General features: G+C 49.6%; 1 protein-coding gene across 4 annotated transcripts in view; it reads left to right on the forward strand.

Annotated features, from left to right (window-relative positions):
- MPRIP (myosin phosphatase Rho interacting protein) overlaps positions 1 to 22248 on the forward strand; it is a 753461-nt gene that overhangs the window by 426949 nt on the left and 304264 nt on the right. For all 4 annotated transcript variants that reach the window (XM_085628921.1, XM_085628923.1, XM_085628922.1 and 1 more), the window contains exon 9: positions 7581 to 7697. In XM_085628921.1, coding sequence (XP_085485047.1) covers positions 7581 to 7697 — 117 coding nt within the window. The remainder of the gene's footprint in view (positions 1 to 7580; positions 7698 to 22248) is intronic.

The following is a 22248-nucleotide window of genomic DNA, read 5'->3' on the forward strand; positions in this document are numbered from 1 at the left end:
CTGGCATTTCAGCCGTCTTCAGCCCGGCTTGCTTGAATCCAGTGGCAAAGTGAGCAAGGGACTCACGTCTGAGCATACCCTGCCAACTTATGGCGAACAAAGCAAAAACCAAAGGAAATGATAGACGGAGTGTTGAACATTGCAAGCACTCACCCCCAGTTAACTGATCTGGGTTTAATCCATCACCGTTCTTTAGCCCACTCTGCCACCCCAGTTCAGACATGGCCATATGCAAATCAGTCTGACCCTGTGCCTCATGGGAACAGTCCAGCCCGAACTGCCAAGCCATGTCTTCCCTGGACCGGAAACAAGCTTCCTAGGACCGGTTTCTGGCATTTCAGCCGTCTTCAGCCAGGCTTGCTTGAATCCAGTGGCAAAGTGAGCAAGGGACTCACGTCTGAGCATACCCTGCAAACTTATGGCGAAGAATGCAAAAACCAAAGGAAATGATAGACGGAGTGTTGAACATTGCAAGCACTCACCCCCAGTCAAATCCTCCATCCACATATTTATATATCCACTCATTCTTCAATGCAGATTGCTCTATATATAATACATATTTAAATAACGAACCAAACCACATTCACTGGATGATGTCATCAGTGATGTCACTGACCATGTCATGAATGATGTAATATGTGACATCATCAGCAGTGGATTGCGGGCGTGCAAGTTATAGTTAGCAGAACTAACTATAACGGAGGAATTTCAATGGTTTTGTACGAGTGAAATTTCCAGCTAACTATAACAGCCCTGAAACCTATGGTTTTTTCAGTGAATTTCTAACGTGTTTTTAAAATGCTAATTCCTAACTATAACGTGCCTAAAACCTATGTTTTTTTCAGTGAATTTCAATGGTTTTTTAAAATGCTAATTTGTAACTATAACGTGCCTGAAACCTATGGTTTTTTCAGTTCATTTCTAAGGTGTTTTAAATGCTAGTTTCTAACTATGCCTACAGAGGTAGGACATGTGAAGAAAGAAGAAAAAACACACAGAAAGAAGAAAATGAAATGCAGAAAGAAGCAACAGAAGTCCACAAAGACCAGTGCAGGAACAAGGAAGACATGCAGAAAGAACAAACAGAGGAGCAGAAAGAGGCCTTGTTGCAAAATCATCCAGTACCCTCAACTTTTTCAGATGGATACTGGTGGTAACTGACTCTACACGCCCTGTCGCTGTTTTAATTTGGGGGATAAAGTCCCCTTGAATCCTGAGTGTCCCTTGGGTCCAACTAGCCCACCAGGTATCTCCAGTTAGCGCCACAGAGTTGCGTTGCAGAGAGGTGTAAAAAGGGGCACGGACTAGACCACCTCTCTGCAACGCAGCGGCGCTTACTGGAAGCACCTAGTGGACTAGTTGGCCCCCAGGGTCCCTCAGGATTGAAGGGGAATTATTTCACCATGTTAAAACCCGCCACAGGGCGTTTGCACACGTCACCTCAGGCCCCATCTGTGAGAAAGTGCCATCTTTCTTGCATGGTATGCCCCCACTTTTTACTGAATTGCTGATGTGCTTTGACTGAGTGTGCCCTGGGATCCTGCCAATCAGGTGCCCAAGGCCTGTGTTCCTTCCCTAAAACTGTATTGAAGCTGAAACCCAATTGGCACCTCTGGCCACATGTCAGCCCCTGGTAAATAGTGCCCTAGGTACCCAGGGCATTGTGACCAAAGAAGACCCCCTAAGGGCTGCAGCACTTATTGTGCCACCCTTAGGGGCCCTGCACCCTGACACCCACACACTGCCTTTGCAGACTGAGTGTCCTGGTGCAGACTAAATAAAGAGTTGACATGGCACACATCCCTGTGTGCCATCCCCACAAACCCACTGCCCTGGCATACATCAGTCACCCCTCTAGCTGGGTGCCCTATGCCAGTGGTGTGGGCACAGGTGCATGAGTCCTGTGCCCCTACAGTACCCAGAGCCATTCCTTGGCAGTGTAAGTGCAGTGATGCCATTAAGAGTATATAGTACTGGGAGGTTGTCATTACGAACTCCACAGCACCATAATGGCTACACTGAAGACTGGCAAGTTTGATATCAAACTTCTCAGCACATTAAACACACACTGATGCCAGTGTGGGATTTAATGTAAAATGCACTACAGAGAGACCTACAATCCACGTCTCGTCTGAGAGGCTGCCTAGACTGCTACACAGCAGACATGTTGCTGGACCCCTGGGTGGAGAGCCCCCCCGCTCTCCTAGGCCTGCAACAATGCACATCCTGGGCGAGGTACTATGTCTCCTCCCCCAGGATGGGCAGGGGGAAGCTTCAAAGGCATACCGCCTTTGTGAGCTTCTCCAGACCACTTGCTGTACTCAGCAACTGGCCCCCACCGGTTCTGACCCCCACTCTGGCGGGAAGACTGGCGGGAAACCCTACGTGAGGAAAGGAGGTGTGCCAGCCTGTGCCAACTCCACCCCTCAGGTGGGAGAGGCGAGGTGAAGCACAAATCCGGGCCCCGGCCATCTTGAGGATGGGGAGCCCTGACCAATTAGAGATAGGCTCCTGCCCCCCTCCCACAGGACAGGAGCAGGATAGGGGGTGTACTCACCCCAGGACAGGGATCTATTGGTCCCTGCCGTTCCCCTACCTGTAACGCCCCTAAATTTAGTATTTAGGGGCACCCTGAACCTTCCTTCCTCAGATCCCGATTTCGAAACAAGAAAGAAGACCAAGAAGAAGAAGACCTGCCGTGCAGCTGCTAACAAGAGGACGACACCAACTGACTTGGCCCCAGCCCTACAGGCCTGTTGATCCTTGAACCTGCGCCTACTAAATCCCTGCGGACAGCAACTTCAAGAACCCCAGAGGACCTGCCTGCCTTGACCCTCTTAGAGACTGGGACTCCCACGAGCAGTGGCTCTGCTCAAACAGCAACACCCCTGGTGCCAGCCAGGTACCGCGAATCCAGCCCACTCTGCACCCGCAGAGCCCGGCCTGTGCCTGAGTGGACAAAGACCCTGAGGACGTTCCCCCAGCGATTCTGACCTGGAATCCAGTGCCCAAGGACCCTCCTCGACGACCCAGACAACGCCTGCAGACTCAGAACCAGGAACCCCTCCAACCGTGACCAGCAGAGGGTAAGATTTCCCAACGTCCAAAGACATCCCTGCACCCGGCGCCCCCCGACCTCCTGTGCCCAACTCCAGGGTGCCTACCTGCCCTCCAAGATCCCAACTTACCCCTCGAAGTGTTGGTCGCTCCAAAAGATCCACCGTCCCCGAGCCTGCAGCCTTTGTTCCCTTTTAAAGATCTCCATTGAATAACATTGAGCGCCCGACGGCTCAAAAGCACCCTGCACCCAGCCGCCCGAGTACCCCTGGCAGTGCAAGCTTTGTCCTATCCTACTTCCCCATTTGCCCTGAGCAAGTGACCAGGAGCCCTGCTCCCACAGCCGCGTGGCCTGCTAGCCAGCAGCCACCAACCGAAGGCCCCCTGCCTCTCATTGGATAACATTGGGCCTAACTACCTCTGCACCCGGCTGCCCCTGTGCCGCTGAGGGTGTACCAACCTGACCCTGGGAGACCCCTGAATCTGTGCCCAGAACCTTAACTCTGCCAGTCGAGTACTTACCTAAAAGCCGATAACTCACTTTTCTTCCATAGGCTAACATTGATTGGTTTTACTTGGAAATTCTTCTAAGTGTGGAGTTTTGTAACTTACAAATATTCCTCAAAAATCAGCCGAACTACGAATTCCGATTTACTCGCCTGTTATCAGGAGAGACCTCAGTGCTGCATCTTTGAGCCCAGTACTGATCCTGAAAAAAAATTCTAACCGTACTTACCAGTAACTTGAATTTCCTTCCATAGGATATCACTGCCTGCTTTTTGCTGAAAATGTTTCTAAGTGTCGATTTTTGAAATGTACAAATATTCCTCTAAAATCAGCCGAACCACGAATTACGATTTACTCACCTGTTATCCGGAGAGACCTCAGTGCTGCATCTTTGAGCCCAGTAATGATCCTGAAAAGTAGTTCTAACCGTACTTACCAGTAACTTGAATTTCCTTCCATAGGATATCATTGCCTGCTTTTTGCTGAAAAAGTTTCCAAGTGTCGATTTTTGAAACTTACAAATAGTCTCTAAAAATCGTGCCAACAATAAAAACATAATTACTTGCCTGTTTTAGATAGAGGTTCCAGTGCTGAACCTAGGAGTCCAGCACTGGATTACAAAAGTAACGTGAACATACTTTACCTGCAAATTGAATTTCCTTCCATAGGATAACATTGGTAATTCCAACTGAAAAAGTTTCTAAGTGTCAACTTTTAAAATACAATAATATTCCTTAAAAATCACTACTGTAACCAAAACACTTTTACTTAACTGTTTATAGCTCATGTCCTGGGACTGAATCTAGGATCCAGTCCTGTGGTTAGAAAAATAATCTACAAAATAACTAATTGCATTTAACCAGAAAATTCCCATTGAGCTTGAAATTGTGTTGCCTATTGCAACAAACTGTAACTATTGCATTCAAAAAGTCTATTGCCTATTTCAAAATATTTAACTAAAGTTACTCATCCTGAGAAAGTATATTTTGATACCTTGTTGGTTCTAAAATAAAGCAACTATATATTTTGATACAAAACAATTGGCCTAGAGTTCAGTTCTTGAGTGTGTGAGACCATTTGCTGACTGAGTGTGTACATCAAATGCTTTACACTGTCCTCTGATACTGCCTTACTGCTCGACCAAGCTACCACTTTAGAGAGTAAGGTTATATCTAACTTTAACCTCTGCCAAACCTCTGGAGACTAGGGACTCTATACACACTGTACCTTACTTTGGTCCAGTATATATAGAGCCACTTTCCTACACCATCCTCTCCCTTCACAACTGTGTAGACGTGCCCTGTGTCCATTTTAAATTGGGAGATTAAGTCCCCTTGAATCCTGAGGGTCCCTAGGGTCAAACTTGCCCACTAGGTACCTCCAGTAAGCGCCGTTGCAGAGAGGTGTAAAAAGGGGCACGGCCTGCACCACCTCTCTGCAACGCAGCGCAGTGTCACTTACTGGAAGCACCTGGTGGGCTAGTTGGCCCCCAGGGGCCCTCAGGATTGAAGGGGAATGAATTCCCCAACATAAAACACGCCACAGGGCGTGTTTACACACGTCACCTCAGGCCCCGTCCCCTCCCTTCACCACTGTGTAAACGCGCCCTGTGTCCGTTCTAAGTTGGGAAATTAAGTCCCCTTGAATCCTAAGGGTCCCTAGGGTCAAACTAGCCCACTAGGTACCTCCAGTAAGCGCCACAGAGCTGCGTTGCAGACAGGTGTAAAAAGGGGTGTGGTCTCTGAACACCTGTCTGCAACGCAGCTCCCTGGAGCATACTGGAGATACCTGGTGGGCTAGTTGGCCCTCTGGGACCCACAGTATTGAAGGGGAATTAATGCCCCAACTTACAACTCGCCAGGGGGCGCTTTTGCACAATGGTGAAGGAAAGGAGCGGGGCCTGAGGTGACATGTGTGCAAACACGCCCTGTGGCGCATTTTAAGTTGGGGAATAAATTCCTCTTCAATCCTGAGGGTCCCTGGGGGCCAACTAGCCCACCAGGTACCTCCAGTATGCGCCAGGGAGCTGCATTGCAGAGAGGTGTTCAGAGGCCACGCCCCTTTTGACAATACTCCGCAACGCAGCTCCGCGGTGCTTACTGGAGGTACCTGATGGGCTAGTTGGCAACGGGACCCTCAGGATTGAAGAGGAATGAATTCCTCAACTTAAAATGCGCCACAGAGCGTGTTTGCACACATGTTACCTCAGGCCCCACCCTCTCCTTTCACCACTGTGCAAACGCGCCCCGTGGTGCGTTTTAAGTTGGGGGATTACCTCCCCTTGAATCCTGAGGGTCCCTGGGGTGCAACTAGCCCACCAGCAACCTCCATTAAGCGCCACAGAGCTGCGTTGCAGAGAGGTGTAAAAAGGGGCGTGGCCTCAGTACACCTCTCTGCAATGCAGCCCCCTGACGCATACTGGAGGTTCCTGGTGGTCTAGTTGGCCCCCAGGGACCCCCAGGATTCAAGGGGAATTCGTTCCCCATCTGCAAACGCGCCAGGGGGCATGTTTTCAGAGTGCAGCAAGGAGGGGGCGTGGCCTCCGGCCCAATCCTGTTTTTTTTTTTTTTTTTTAGAAGGGGGGCTCTGTGGCCCTCCTTAATTTATTGGCCCTGGGGACCCCATCCCCCAGGGCCTGCCCCCAATTTTTTATTTTTTTTTAAATAAGAGAAATTTGGAAGCCCCCTCCCGAGGCCTTAACCGGGGCTTGGCCTTTTTCTTGTTTTTTTACGTGTTTTGGAGGGGGGCTGCGTTGCCCCCCTCCTCTGGCCACTTAAGGCCCCGGGGACCCCTCCCCAGGGGCCGGCCTTTGTTTTTTTATTTTATTTATTTTTTTACTAATTTTGGGGAGGGGGGCTGACCCTCTCTGTTGGGGACGGTGGGGGGTCCCCAATCCCCCCACGGTCCCGCCGGCACCTCGCGTCCCTCAGAAGCCGGCATTGCTTTTCCACATGGGGAGCTGCTAAGATGCAGCTCCCCGTGTGGAAAAGCAATCGGGTTTGAATTTTTGAAAGAGAGAGCAGGTTTCCTTGCTCTCTCTTTGTTCCAAACCAAGTTTACTATGGCAGGGCGGGAGCCGCGAGGCTCCCGCCCTGCCACAGCAAACTGCAGTATCCCGGAGGTGGGCTTCTCGGGACACTGCAGGAGCTGGCCCTGGGGGGTGGCGGTCCCCAGGGCCATCACAGGCTCCAGGAGGGGGGCCATGCGGCCCGCCTCCCAAACATTTCAAAGCCCCGGGAGGGTGGTGGACCCGGGGCTTGGCGGTCCAAAACGGACCCCCTAATTTAAATATTTAGAGCCTCGGGTAGGTGGCTGTCCCCGGGGCGTTTGGGGGGGCTTTGAGCCCCCCACCCATTTCAATTTGTAGCCCCGGGGGGTGGCGGTCCCCGGGGCTGGGGGGGCTGCCAACACTTCCCGGTTTGAAGTGTTGACAGCCAATTAGCATAAAGCTCGTGCTCGGGAGCATCCGCGGCCCTATATATATATGTGTTTTTACTTTTGAATTTCTCAGTAACTATTGAACGGATTTACACCGTTTAACAAAAAGGCACGAGTCTGAAACAAGGACTACCTCTTTGCCAAATTTGGTGTAATTCCGTTCAGCAGTTCAGGCTGTAGCTGCGACTAAACGTTCCTATGGGAAATTGCATGGGGAGAACATGTTTTGGGACCCCCCTTTTTTCTCGGCCCCCGCTTGACCGGAGCTGGCCAAAAGTTTTGAAACTTTCACGAAGATTCGTCAATCGGCGCCAAAGTTATTGGGAATAGAATATTGCGGATTTACTATGGAAAATAGGTCCTAAGTATAACTACCTACTGGTGACCGCCAGTAGGTAATATATATATATATATATATATATACACAGAGAGAGAGAAAAAGAACGTGTATAAATATGTATATATATAGATACGGGTGTGAATGTTAATATATATATTTGGAGCTCTGTATTTATTTGCAGTGTTGTGCATCTTGTGGAACAAATGTAATTTCAGCTTTGATGTAACTAACCTTGCAGGACTTTGCTGTTGGCACATCAGTAGAAGGTGCTATCCCAGATGTGCCTGCCTCACCAGTAACACCGTACCGAAGAGCAAAGTCACTGGATAGAAGGTCTACTGAGTCTTCCATGACGGTGAGCTCTAGAATCTGTGCTTTCTGTTGGATTACATTTGAATGTTAGCCTGCCATGCAAATTCCGTCTTTGATTGACATTGCATTTAAAATTGTGATTAAAGTATTGAGAGCTGCGAAAGCAGTAATTAATTCAAATGAAAGGACAAATTGACTAAAACGACCCACCACTCAAAAAGTAATGTAGGTGAACGATAAAATTAAATAAAAATAAAAAAATCCCTATTTTAAAAAGTCTTAGTTACCTATGTATAGTTCTTCTAGTAACAAGTGATCCAGGTTATAATAGTTCAAATAGGAAGGACTACATTTTGAGATTATGTGCCATCCACTAGCAAGACCCCGGTCTTTTATTTTTATTTTTTACAAGCGGCAATAAGACTTTAATCCCCAGCAGGGGCCTATGATTCCAATAACCTTAGTTTTGTAGTCTGTGTAAAGACAGTAGTGTTTTCTTATTTTACCATCCTGTAGTCAAAACTGGTCATTTTCTGTCACCTCAAGATGCTGGGAGTTTGCAGAACTTCTCCCTAGAAATTAGAGGGAACACTTCATGGAACTAATTGAAGGTTTAATGGTATCTAGTCAAGTCATTAATGCTGCAACACACTGTTTCCTATTAGCGGCTCATGAGTACTGCTTCCGTTTCGCTCTTAGAAGCCATTCTTGGCTTTGCTTTACATCCCTCAAGCCAGAATCGCAGCAGAGGATATTACATTTTCCATTCTCTGGTACCACTATTTGGAATCCATACCGATGATGAGATGGCACAGATGAAGGCGGAAATGGACACTCTAAAGGCAGTCAGCTTAAAGAAACCCAGGAAACAGAGAATTTGTTTTTCGATCCTATCAACGCTACTTCTGTTCCCAGAAAGTTCAAACCCCTCACTGGTGTCAGGGGCGCCAGCAAAGCGATGCACAACAAAGCACCAATGTCCCTATCAATCATACCAAAGAAAGCAGCCTAGAGGGAGATCTACTCAGCAGCCTGCTAAAGGGGGACAAGCAACCATCTGGGTCAAACCCCTGATTCATTACTTTCCCCCATTTCTGTTACCCATTACAGTAGAGTTAAGCATCCAATATTATCCTGGCAGAGTGGCAACCCATAAGACAAGATGCCTTGGTTCTGAATATTGTTCGCAATGGATATTTTCTGAGGTTCACCAGTCCTCCACCGTCCATACCTCCAAAACCATCCAGTTTCCAACTCCCATTGTTACGATTGAAGGTCACCATCCTCTTACAAAAAAGCAAGCGGTGGAACCTGTTCCACACCAACAGCAAGGTACAGGTATTTACTCCAGGTACTTTCTGGTCAAGAAGAAAGGCAAGAACTAATTCAGATCCATTCTCAACCTCAAAACAGATTAAGTGAGAAAGGTTCCGGATGCTGGCATCACACCAAATTTATCTCCAATTACACCAGGGGGATTGGCTCTGTTCCATCGACCTTTAAGACACATACTTTCATATACCAATCGCCAGAAAGCATCCAAAGATCCTAAGGTTTGTATTGGGGAAGAGCCATAAGCAGTACCAAGTATTTCCATTTGGCCAAGTCAGCACCCAGGACATTCTCCAAGTGCATGGCAGTAGTTGCTGCCCATGTCAGGTGATACAAAATATTTGTATACCAATACCTAGACGATTGACTAATCAAGGCATCCACGTGTCATGAAGATCCGCTTCATTACAATTGGATCTGCAATCTCCTATAAAGGTTAGGCCCTCAGGTCAGTCACAAGTCGAGCTCTGTCCTGGTTCACACCTTAGATTATCTGGGAGCTTCGATCAACACAATACGGGCAAAAGTGTGTCCTGTGGAGGTGAGACGCCTATCGATCCTTCATAAGTGTCATGCTCTCATAAAACCCTCTCATCCAATGGTGAGCACAGTATCCTCCTTGCTTGGCTCGGTGGCCTCTCACACCAAATGCTCGTCTCCAGATGCGACCTTACTGGAATGTCTCGCGGACCAGTGGGACCAACTGACTGGCAATTTAGAAGACAGCATACAGCTATCCTTTAATGCGAAGCTGTCCCTGATAGGGTTGTGCTCTCCAACCAACCAATGCCCTGTGGATTAATTGGTCTGGGAAATTTCTCCACGCTTTTCCGCAGATTCCCCTGATCCCAACAGTCCTCATCAAGTTTTCCCAATCGAGAATCAAGATGATCCTCCGTGTTCTGGAGTGGCTGCGTCTGTGGTAGTTCATGTGCCTCCTTCACCGGTCTGTGCATCCACATCTTAAGCTGCTATGCAGGCCAGACCTTCTAACAAAGTTCGGAGGCTAGATGCCACAATCTAATCTTTCCTCTTTGAATTTGGTGCCAAGGCTCCGGAGCTAGTGCAGTACGGACACTTGAATCTGCTGCAAGACTGCATGAACATCCTGAAAGAGGCTAAGCGGTATTCAACACGTTCCACATATGCCTTCAAATGTAAGAGATTTTACCTATGGTGTTCCTCTAAGAACGTTGACCCTACGTCTTGCAAGGTCATTCTTCCATACTTACTCCATTTGGCAAAATCTGGCTTGCAGTTCTCCTCTATAAAGCTTTGCCTGGCAGCTCTTACTACCTACAGCTATAGTTCTTCACAAACCTCATTTTTCAAAATCCCCGTAATCAAGGATTTTCTAGAAGGGTCAAAGAAGGTATCCCCTCCCTTTAGGTGTCCTTCTCCTTCCTGAGAGCTTAACATAGTACTTTCACATCTTATGCAGGGCACCTTTAAGCCTATCCGCAAAGCCTCCCTGCAGCACCTTTCTTGGAAGACAGCTTTCCTTGTAGCAATAACATCATCTTGCAGGGTTAGAGAGATCCAAGCACTTTGTTCTCACGAACCATATACAGTCTTCCAGTCTGGCCAACTGGTCATGAGAACTCACCCGAAATTCCTCCCCAAAGTTATTTCAGATTTTCATGTCAATCAAACCATCTCCTTACCAACATACTTTCAGAATCTCTGTTCTCCAGCTGAAAGAACTCTCCATTCCCTGGATGTGTGGAGAGTTTTGAAATTTTGTCTCAATAAGACAAGGGGCATTTGCAGTTCGAACTAATTGTTTATGAACTATGGTCCGGTCGTACGGGTTTAACCACTTCCAAGCAAACCATCTTCTAATTGATACTTTCCTGCATCCTTTTGTGCTTCCAAAAAGCTAATAAGACACTATCTGCTAAACCTAAAGCACATCTACTAGAGGTAAAGCGACTACTTCTCTTCCAGGGGATCCTCATCAATAGTCATAAGCATTAGAATATTCCCGCCCATGTGCGGGATCCCGGAAACAGTATATTATATGTGCCCCACATATATATATCCATACATATATACCTATATGTATACACAAGCAATTGCAGCCCCTAACACCCTAGAGCTGAACCATGCTGTAAGGAATTTCCACTACACATAAGAAAAAAGCATTATAAACATGAGAAACAACATTATAACTTGTTTGGAAACTGTTTTAATGCTTAGAAAACACTGAAAGCATAGGAAGCTCCCAGGCTGCATTGCAAATACCCAGTCTAAAAAGACTGAAAAGCTAACTCATAGCTACATAGCAAAAAACTGACACCGTGCCTTTAAGGCACACCTGACCCCCACCTTCCCATCATGCCTCAGGGGTGGCAGTTAGGTCAGTTGTTCTTTCCGGCTCCTTCTGGAAGGATCCTGGCAACAGAGCTCCACTTTTTTCTGAGTTTCTCAGAAAATATTGTCTGTTTTTCAACTGTTTTTTCCCTTACTTCGACGTTTTTCATCTAAGTCAGTAAGAGGCTGCCTTTTTTAGGCATTTTTGGGCATTTTTCCCATCTTAAAATGCCCTCTCTTTTCGATTCTTGCCCTGCATGTGGCAAGAAAAAGGCCAGGACTGACTCTCATAGGGTCTGTATCCTGTGTCTACCGGAGGATCATGATTCCAGCACATGTCCTCACTGCCAGGGCCTGTCCAAAAGAACTTTGAAGGACAGAGAGCGAAGTCGCGCTTATGGCCTGGCACAACCATCCAGAGGCCGATCTCCGGTGAGGAAGGGCTCCAAGAGGCATAAAGATTCATCTAGAAGCAAGTCCTCTCGTCCTTCCGCCTCAGCGTCGGGCTCGGCGCTGAGAAAAGATGTTCCGGTAGGTCGTGTTTCGAAAAAGAGGTTCTCGACAGCGGGCTCGCCGTCGAGAGCAGGGACGACGTCGACGTCGAAATCCAGACCGCCATCGTCAACTCGGCGACGATCGGCGTCGAGATCCAGAGCCTCTCTGCCGTCGTCAACCCGGCGACGTTCGGCGTCGAGAGACACCACCCCTCCGCCGTCGTCAACCCGGCGGCGATCGGCGTCGAGGAGCAGGGAACCTCCGCCGTTGTCAACCAGGCGACGATCGGCGTCGAGGAGCAGAGAGCCTCCGCCGTCGCCAACCCAGCGGCGTTCGGCGTCGAGGAGCAGGGACCCTCCGCCGTCGACGACATCTCAACGTCGATCGGCGTCGAGGAGCATGGACCCTCCGCCGTCGTCAACCAGGCGACGACCGGCGTCGAGGAGTGTCACCCCTCCGTCGTCGAGGGCACCATCCCCTCCGTCGTCGAGGCGCCATCGGCGTTCGACGTCGAGGCAACAGGATCCTCCGCCGTCGTCATCCAAGCGACGTTCGGCGTCGAGGTTGGCATCCGTCTCGACGTCGAGAGTGGCAGCATCTCCGCCGGCGTCCCCGCGGCGTTCGGCGTCGAGGGAGAGAAGGCCTCCGTCGTCGGCTTCACATCGCCGCTCGACGTCGAGGCGGCAGGCTTCGCCCACTGAACATGGCCGCCGGTCCACATCGAGACGGCGTTCGACGTCGAGAGAGTCCCGGCGAGAAAAGAGACGACACCACGGATCGACGTCAAGACCGCGCTCGACGTCGAGACAGGCCTCGGACAGGTCGGTGGTCCTGGTGACAGAGTCGGCGTCTCGCCATTCCTCCTCCCACTCAGGGGCCTCTCCACGACCGGCAAATCCACGAGAACCTGCGGTTCAACCCCGTAGGTCTTCTCCTCAGACTCAAACCATTAATCTGTCGCCCAGATGGCTACTGCCAGCACATCATTGGCAGGACTCAGGGCCTACAAAGAGGATGCGGGAATACATCAGTCCAGTGCATGATTCTCCGCTGCAACGGCTGGTGGCGGCTGTGGACAGAGCTAGTCCCCCCAGGCCAGCACGTCAGAGGTCTCCGGACGACAGGCGACGCAGATCGCGCTCCCCCAGACGGGAGGAGCGTTCACCTGGTTCACGGGCTCGTGATCATCGCCGGAAGCGCAGAAGGACTCCATCATCGTCCTCTTCCTCTTCCTCCAGGTCCTCCATCAGGGACTATTCTCCCACGCTCTCGGGCAGCCCAGTGTCCAGGGTCTCGCCCGTAGACGACATCAACACCTACCAGGAGGTGTTGCAGCGGGGAGCACAGAAGCTGGGGATTGAGATGTCAGTCCCCCAAGTCACCACCTCGGTGATTTTTGAAACACTTCACCAAAAGTCTGCCTCTCGTCCGCTGCTGCCTTTGGTCCCAGGAATCATGGAACCAGTCATGGACACTTTTCTCACCCCGGCGACTGTCAAAGCCGTTCCGGCTCGTATCCTGAAAAAATACAAGCCAGCTACCTCTGACCCAGTCTTTGTGAAGATAGACCCACCTGCGGACTCTGTCATAGTGGCAGCGGCTAGGAAGGGTCAGACGGCGTCGGCCTCCTCTTCCGTCCCTCCAGATAAGGAGAGCAGAACCCAGGACTCATGGGGACGCAGGGCCTGCTCTTCTGCGGCGGCGGCCCTCAAGATCTCCAGCGCGGCGGCGCTTCTGGGCAGGTACGACAGGGCCCTCTGGGACTCGATGGAGCGTTTCAAATCCAAGCTCCCCAAGGAGGACCAAAAGGACTTTGAGGAGATTGTTACGGAAGGGGCACTAGTGGCTAATCAGTCGATTAGCACAGCGGCGGATGGTGCGCTAATCTCAGCCCACTCTTACACACACGGCATCTGCGCCAGGAGGTCGTCCTGGTTGCGTCTGACAGGGCTCAAGCCAGACGCACAGCAACGGATTTTAAACCTCCCGTTCTCTGGCAACTCCCTCTTCGGCACTCACACGGATGAGGAGATGGGGCGCATGAAAACGGAGCTGGACACCCTCAAAGCCGTGGGCTTGGAGAAGAAAAAGGAATTCAAGCGCCGTTTTCGACCCACCCAACGCAAGGGGCCTCAACAGAGGGTTCAAACCCCTCAGTGGTCTCAGAGCAAACCCCAAGGGAAAACCCAGTTTAGAGGCGGAAAGTCTGGCAGGGGCAGAGGTGGACACCAGCAACAGTCCTCCACTACCACAAGAGGAGGAAAGTCATGAGCTATGGCTTCCTCTACGGCCGTTGCCCACTCCAGTGGGAGGAAGTACATCACAACATCTAGCAGAGTGGGACAGCATCACAAAAGATCGCTGGGTGCTGAATATACTGCGTCATGGATATGCGCTACGTTTTCGAGCGCGTCCCAGAGACATCCCGCCAAAGAGGTCCCGTCCTCACCACCTCAACCTGCTCAAGCAGGAGGTGAGATCCCTTCTGAAAAAGCAAGCCATAGAAAGGGTTCCTCCTTCGCAGGTCGGAAAAGGAGTGTACTCCCGGTACTTCCTGGTGCCCAAGAAAGATCAAGAGCACAAGTTTCGGCCGATTCTGGACCTTCGTCTCCTAAACAAAGTCATCGTCAAGGAGAAGTTCCGTATGTTGGCGCTTCACCAAATATGTCCACATCTACAAGTCGGAGATTGGATGTGTTCGGTGGACCTCCAAGATGCGTACTTTCACATTCCAATAGCGAAACATCACCGCAGGTACCTACGGTTTGTGGTTGGAGGCAAGCACTACCAGTACAAAGTGCTCCCATTCGGACTCAAGTCGGCCCCGCGAGTCTTCACCAAATGTATGGCAGTGGTGGCGGCCTGCCTACACAAGCAGGGTCTCTTCGTCTACCCGTACCTGGACGACTGGTTACTGAAGGCTCCAACCCAGCAGCAGGTGAAGAAAGACTTCCAAATCTGTCTGAGACAGTTGCACGCTCTCGGCCTTCACGTCAACATGGCGAAGTCCGTGCAGCAGCCCACTCAGTCCATCCACTACCTTGGCTCCGTTCTGGACACAAGCGTGGGAAGAGCGTATCCTTCGGAGGAGAGACTGTCTTCAATGAAGAGAAAATGCAGGCTTATGCAGCAGATGCGGAGGCCGTCAGTTCGGCAGGTAGCATCTCTGCTGGGTTCCATGGCGTCCTGCATTTTTCTAATTCCCCACGCCAGGCTGCGAATGAGACCTTTGCAGCAAGCTCTGGAGGACCAATGGGATCAGTCCACAGGCCGTTGGGGAGATCGAATCTCTCTCTCCCAGGTGGCGAAATCTTCCCTAGCATGGTGGACTCGTCAGAACAATCTGTTGGTGGGAGTCCCGTTTCACCAGCCACTTCCGGTGCAAACAGTGGTAACAGACGCGTCGCTACAAGGATGGGGGGCCCACATGGGGTGCCTCCAGATACAAGGTCAGTGGTCTACAAAAGAACAGGGCTACCACATAAATATGCTAGAGCTTCGAGCAGTCCATCTTGCTCTAAAGGCTTTCCTCCCAGCAATCGAGACCGACTCAGTCCTGGTGCAGACCGACACCACCACGACCATGTTTTACCTGAACAAACAGGGCGGGACTCGGTCACGCCCCCTCTCCCTGGAGGCGCAGGCGATCTGGCACTGGCTGCTCGCCCGGAACCTCTCGGTGGTGGCAGTACACCTTCCAGGGGAGTTGAATATCAAGGCAGACGCACTCAGCAGGCACTTCGAAGATCAGCCCGACTGGGTGCTGCACGACGACGTGGTGGCGGACCTGTTCCGTTGGTGGGGTCGTCCAGACATCGATCTGTTTGCAGACGACGAAAATTCAAAATGCCACGCCTTCGCGTCCAGATTCCACCGTCCAGGGACCAGGGGGAATGCTCTTTTGATGGACTGGTCAGGGACATTTGCCTACGCCTTTCCGCACCTGCCTCTGATTCCGAAGGTGGTATCCAAGCTGCTCAGATCCGACATGAAGATGATCCTCATAGCTCCGGACTGGCCGCGCCAGTGGTGGTACCCGGACCTTCTTCATCTCTCAGTTCAACCTCACAGGCGGCTGCCTTGCAGGCCGGACTTGCTGTCCAAGATGGGCGGGAGGATTCTGCATCCCAACCTTCCCTCACTGAACTTAACAGCATGGCTCCTGAGGTCCTGCAATATGGACATTTAGGTCTACCGCCTGACTGCATGCATATTCTCAAGGAAGCGAAGCGACCCTCCACAAGAGCGTCTTATGCGTTTAAGTGGAAGAGGTTCTTCATTTGGTGTAGGGAACATCACTATGATCCTACAAAGGGGCAGGAGGACGTCATCCTTCCGTACCTCCTTCACTTAGCTAGATCAGGCTTGAAGTATGCATCCATCAGGGTCCATTTGTCTGCCATTACAGCTTACAGGAGGTCTCCCAGTCAACCTTCTTTTTTCCAGATGCAGGTGGTCAAGGACTTCTTGCAGGGGTTGAAAAAAGTTTACCCCCCTGTTCGAAACCCTTCTCCTCCGTGGGAGCTGAACTTAGTGTTATCCAAGTTGATGGGCCCACCTTTTGAGCCGATCCACAAAGCTTCTTTACAGCATCTGTCGTGGAAGGCCGCTTTTCTGGTAGCCATTACATCGGCACGCAGAGTAAGCGAAATCCAGGCTCTGTGTACTAAAGAGCCGTACACAGTTTTTCACCAGCACAAAGTGGTCTTAAGGGCACATCCATCCTTTCTCCCTAAGGTAGTGTCTGATTTTCATATTAATCAGTCCATTTCTCTGCCATCCTTCTTCCCGAATCCAGCGACCCCGGCTGAGCGGTCGCTCCACTCCTTAGACCTCAAGAGGGTACTTAAATTCTACCTGGCAAGTACCAGAGGCATTAGGAAGACGGACCAGCTGTTTGTCAACTATGGCGCCATGAGAACAGGCTTCCCAGCGGCTAAACGATCCATTTCCAGATGGATTGTTTCCTGCATTACCCTAGCCTACCAGCTGGCGAAAAGGCCCTTACCTTTGGCCCCTAAGGCTCATTCTACTAGGGGGAAAGCGGCCACAGTAGCTTTCTTGCATGACGTTCCAATGGCAGAGATCTGCAAGGCGGCCACTTGGAAATCGGTCCATACCTTTACCAGGCACTACTGCCTCGAATCCGATTCCAGGGCGGATGCCCAAGTAGGCCAAGCCTCCTTGAGGAACCTGTTTGGGTAGCTGAGCTATCTGAGCATACTGTTCCTTCTCTGTTTATTTTCTTTCCTTTGCCCGCAGGGGGATGAGGTGAGGCTCGCTATTCTATTCTAATGCTTATGACTATTGATGAGGATCCCCTGGAAGAGAAGGATTAGTTACTTACCTGTAATCCTAGTTCTCTTCCAGGGGTATCCTCATCAAAGTCATAAGCAACCCTCCCGCCTCCCCGGGCAAAGGTGTAATAATTTTCAGAGGTTGTTATTTTTCTTTGTGCCATGACTTTTCAGTCTCCGCAAAGAACAACTGACCTAACTGCCACCGCTGAGGCATGATGGGAAGGTGGGGGTCAGGTGTGCCTTAAAGGCACGGTGTCAGTTTTTTGCTATGTAGCTATGAGTTAGCTTTTCAGTCTTTTTAGACTGGGTATTTGCAATGCAGCCTGGGAGCTTCCTATGCTTTCAGTGTTTTCTAAGAATTTCTGCTGTTTTCTAAGCATTAAAACAGTTTCCAAACAAGTTATAATGTTGTTTCTCATGTTTATAATGCTTTTTTCTTATGTGTAGTGGAAATTCCTTACAGCATGGTTCAGCTCTAGGGTGTTAGGGGCTGCAATTGCTTGTGTATACATATAGGTATATATGTATGGATATATATATGTGGGGCACATATAATATACTGTTTCCGGGATCCCGCACATGGGCGGGAATATTCTAATGCTTATGACTTTGATGAGGATACCCCTGGAAGAGAACTAGGATTACAGGTAAGTAACTAATCCTTCTGCCTTATTGAGGAATATCCCCATTCTGGATATTTGCAAAGCAGCCATGTAGAGATCTGTCTATACATTTACCAAACCTTGCTGCCTAGACTCTGATGCTAGATCAGACGCTCAAGTAGGACAGGCCTCCCTCTATTTGCTACGCCGCTGTTAGTAGGGATGGGCTTACCACGCTATTCGGTGCTTGTTACGATAAATGGAAATCCCCTACGACAGAAGGAATAGTTTCTTACCTGTAACTCCAGTACTCTTGTAGGGGAATTTCCATTATAATCATAAGCAACTCTCCTTCCTCCCTGGTGGAGTGGACAGAGATAACCATTGGGCCTAACTATCACCATGCATCGCCTCAAAAAGAACTGAAGAAACTGCCACCTGCTCTGTAGGATGGGATATTGGTGGTCACTGGGTTGACAGCCTAGAGGGCTACTTTGTCCTGCTTTCCTTCATCTTTATACTCTATCATAAAAGGGTTTGTGAAATAGATGTATGCTGTTGTATTAAAACATCATGAAATTATACACATATGATCCTCCTGGCCCCTTTTTAGGTCTCTCCTACACAGCGCGCAAGCGCTGCTTTGGAGTGACCTCTTGAAATCGCTCCGGGCTTTTGTGGAAACTCGTGCATGTTCTGCACTGTTTCCAATGGGCCCTTGTGCATGTGCGGCGTTTGCCTTGCGGGAGCGTGCAGCGGCGCCATCTGTTTGCAATTATCGCGCTCGCTCCTGCAAGGTAAACGCCGTACCTGCACGTGGGCTTGTCTTTCAGCGCTAGTTGTTTTTGTGTAGTAGCGCGTTCGCACCACTAGAGGGAAACTATAGTATTTGGGATTACAAGAAGCAGGGTCGGGGCAGGAAATTAGATAATGTGTCATTTTTAGCAGCGCTCGCCTCCGTGGCCTTTTCCCCGATTTCCCTGGCGGATTTTACCCTGCATTCTCCCTTTAGAGAGACCCTTTCCTTTGTTTTCTAACCTTTGTCTCTGAAGAGGTGTACTAGAGTTAGTGTGCCGGCCGGCAGTTCGCAGATTCACTTTATTTCCAGAATCTTAGAGCCTCTGGCTCTCGCTGACTGCATCATCTTCACCGCAGGACGAGCTCTGGGAACGCTTCCCTGCTGAACCCTACTGGGCAGCACTACTCCTCCCTTGCCCCACTGCAGTCTGCCCCCCGACGGCTCCCGGTGTCGGAAATGGATTGGACGGCCATTGTTGTGCCCGCACCTTTGCTCGGATGCATTCAGGGTAAGTATGTCTCTTGTCTACGCATACATACGTGTGTGGTGGGGTTTGGAAAGAGCCACCAAGGTCCTGGCTGTGGGGGCGGTGGTGGGTGCATGGGTGTAGGGTGTCTGGTCGAGAGAGCAGTGCCGGGCTTGCCCCTCGGTTCACCGCAGCATTGTTTAGTCTTTTGCTGAAGCCCTTAGCTCCCTGTGCAGATAGATGTGCGACTTGCAATCTTTTTTGTGCGCATGTTACCCGATTGCTGCCTTTTACATGAGACCTCAAACGCCTCGCCAACGAACACCACCCAGTGACAACCTCCTCCCCTGGGGACCTGCTCATAAACCTCAGTTTATATTACCCCTCTGCATGAGCTCAGAAAGCCAAATGCTCTTTTCCGTCCTCACCTTTAAAAAAACAAAACAAAAGCAAACGTGTTGATACTTAAACCCTGGAATGTCAGCGACTTGTAGAAAACCCTATCTCCTGGCACACACCCGTTTGCTTACAGTTTTAGCATCTCCGGTCACTTTCCTGCTTTAAACACCCACTATAAAATATTAACTGTGAAAACACTGGTGCATGGGGATATTGTCTCCTTGTTAAAACTATATGGGGCTGCAAGTTGTTTCAATGTCCAAGGTAAGCAAGCATGCAAAACCTCTGAAAGCTCCCTGCCTTATAACCAGCTACAAGGACACACTGCCCCCTCTTGTGTCATATTGTTGTTTTGAGTTCTTATTTGCTAACATTACACTGCTGTTTGGAATGCATATTTGCAACGCTTTCAGCGGGGGGCTGGGACCTTGTAGTGCTATAAATACAAGCACCACTATTTCATATTGCACTAACCAGCATTCAGCTCTGTGGACACGCACATATTTTTTGCAGTTTTATATTACACGTATTTATTGCGAACTCAACCCAAAGATGTACATGAGCACCATTTAGCATTATCTTTGCTCCTTCCTTCCACCTACCCTTTACCAAGAAGTGTCGGACCTGCACGGAACTATAAATAGATATTATTTTGTCTGTCTAGCCTGCTAGTCACCATCCCACTAGTAACTATACCCATGACCATCAGGTGCCAACATTTGCCCTGTATTATTCATGTTTCAGCCAACATTAGGGAGCAGAGTACGAGATCATTCATCACAGTCCACTGCCTCCCATGTAAACACATAGGTTGGATATAACGGTATTTAATGTTGTCTGAGGCAACAAATTCTTCTCATTAATTGGGTAAATTTATTTACGGGCACACGTTTGTCTAAACGTATTGTGACGCTAAGAAAAGTTGTAGAGAAGAGTTTAAAAAATAGTATGTCTCTTATTTTATCTAGAGCCTTTTTAAAATAATTGAACATGACCCCTGCAAACGTGGAAGACTTGTTTAATATGCCGTTAGATTACGATGAATTTTGTAGCAGGTTGCTTGTGGTAGTTGTCAATCACAGTGCAAGCAGGCTTACTTACAAAAGGCTGGGCTGACAAATACTTGCACCTTCAGCTGTGCCACTGATGACAACTTTTACCCCCTTTAAGCCCTATGAAGCACAGAAACATGCAATGAAATAAGAGCACACAAGATTGGCGCACTCCGCAAACTTAAATTGCACTCTTTTACCGCCAAGGTCTCGAAGATGAAATGTGAAAAGAGCAGTATAAAGATAGAGAAAAATGCATCCACTTTTGACAAAATTGCAAATCCTCAATGCTTGATTTTTGCATAAACATCTTTAAACGGGCATGTTTACTGGACTTAGAGTACCTGAAACTCTTAAGGTTGCACTTGCTGGTTTTCGAAAGGAATCCTACAGAAAGGGTTAATAATTATACAGCTGTTGTGAAGTAATGGTACTCAATTTATTAACCACTGAAGGATAGAAGACTGGGTCGTCCTTACATTTTGAACTCGTGACCTGCCAGTTTCAGAGGCAGCGTTCAACTCGCTGAGCCATTTGGTCGCCTAACTATGCAAGTTATGACTAAGTAATGAAACCATTTGCTATTACCGTTAAAGAAAACAGTCTTTCTAGTTACTAAAACATTGTGGTAAATGATGCATAGCGTCAGCTGTGCCGTCTGCACTGGCTCTGTAACCTATACAACACAGTGTGTGCTCAGGCGGGCACAGGAATCGTGTACTCGTAAACAGTGACCTAGAAATACCACTTTCAGTGCGGTAAAGTCAACAGCCCTTCTTCAGGAATACCACTAGTATGTGCTTCCAAGAGTGCTGCATATCTCGAGATGCTTATCTGCGACACAGAATGAATAAAGGCTGCTTTGAGCTAGGCGACTTTGTGGTGTTTGTTTGCGTCCCTTCTTGGCTGGTTGGGATCAGTTCATTAAGTGCAGTTTCATGCAGTTGCGGTCTATGTACCAGGACTCCCACCCCAGTGACACCACAGGGCTCCCACCCCAGTGACACCACAGGGCTCCCACCCCAGTGACACCACAGGGCTCCCACCCCAGTGACACCACAGGGCTCCCACCCCAGTGACACCACAGGGCTCCCACCCCAGTGACACCACAGGGCTCCCACCCCAGTGACACCACAGGGCTCCCACCCCAGTGACACCACAGGGCTCCCACCCCAGTGACACCACAGGGCTCCCACCCCAGTGACACCACAGGGCTCCCACCCCAGTGACACCACAGGGCTCCCACCCCAGTGACACCACAGGGCTCCCACCCCAGTGACACCACAGGGCTCCCACCCCAGTGACACCACGGGCTCCCACCCCAGTGACACCACTAGACTTCCACGCCAGTGACACCACAGGACTCCCACCTCTTTGAGATCACAGGACTCTGCAGGCAGCAGATATCCTCCCTCATACTCTGCCCAGGACCTGGGCACCACCCTTAAGATTGAGGATTCTGTTCTAGTGTACCGCCCCTCAAAGATCCAGGGACATCAGGCCGGGGAGACCTGCCATGATAAGTCAATATTCTTTTTGCGCCCATCGACCTGAAACATCTTAAACCACTGGTGCTGGATAAAAGTTATGGAGGCAGGCTCCTCTCGTAGTATCACAAGTGTTGCACTACCTACGGCATAGATACAACTCCGTGTCAGAATGCTTATCGGTCTGAAACTATTTTGATCATTTATTTGCCTTTTTAAAACTACATAAGGAGACGTAATATACGTGAATGATACCTGCTGATGAAACCTGTGTTTACGCTGCAGGCCCACTGATTTGTGTTAAAACTCTGTGGTCTAGTGGAGCTCCCAATCTTTTCAAAGCGAAGCA

Source organism: Triturus cristatus, chromosome 10 (genome assembly GCF_964204655.1).
Source record: "Triturus cristatus chromosome 10, aTriCri1.1, whole genome shotgun sequence".
Classification (NCBI taxonomy): Eukaryota; Metazoa; Chordata; class Amphibia; order Caudata; family Salamandridae; genus Triturus; species Triturus cristatus.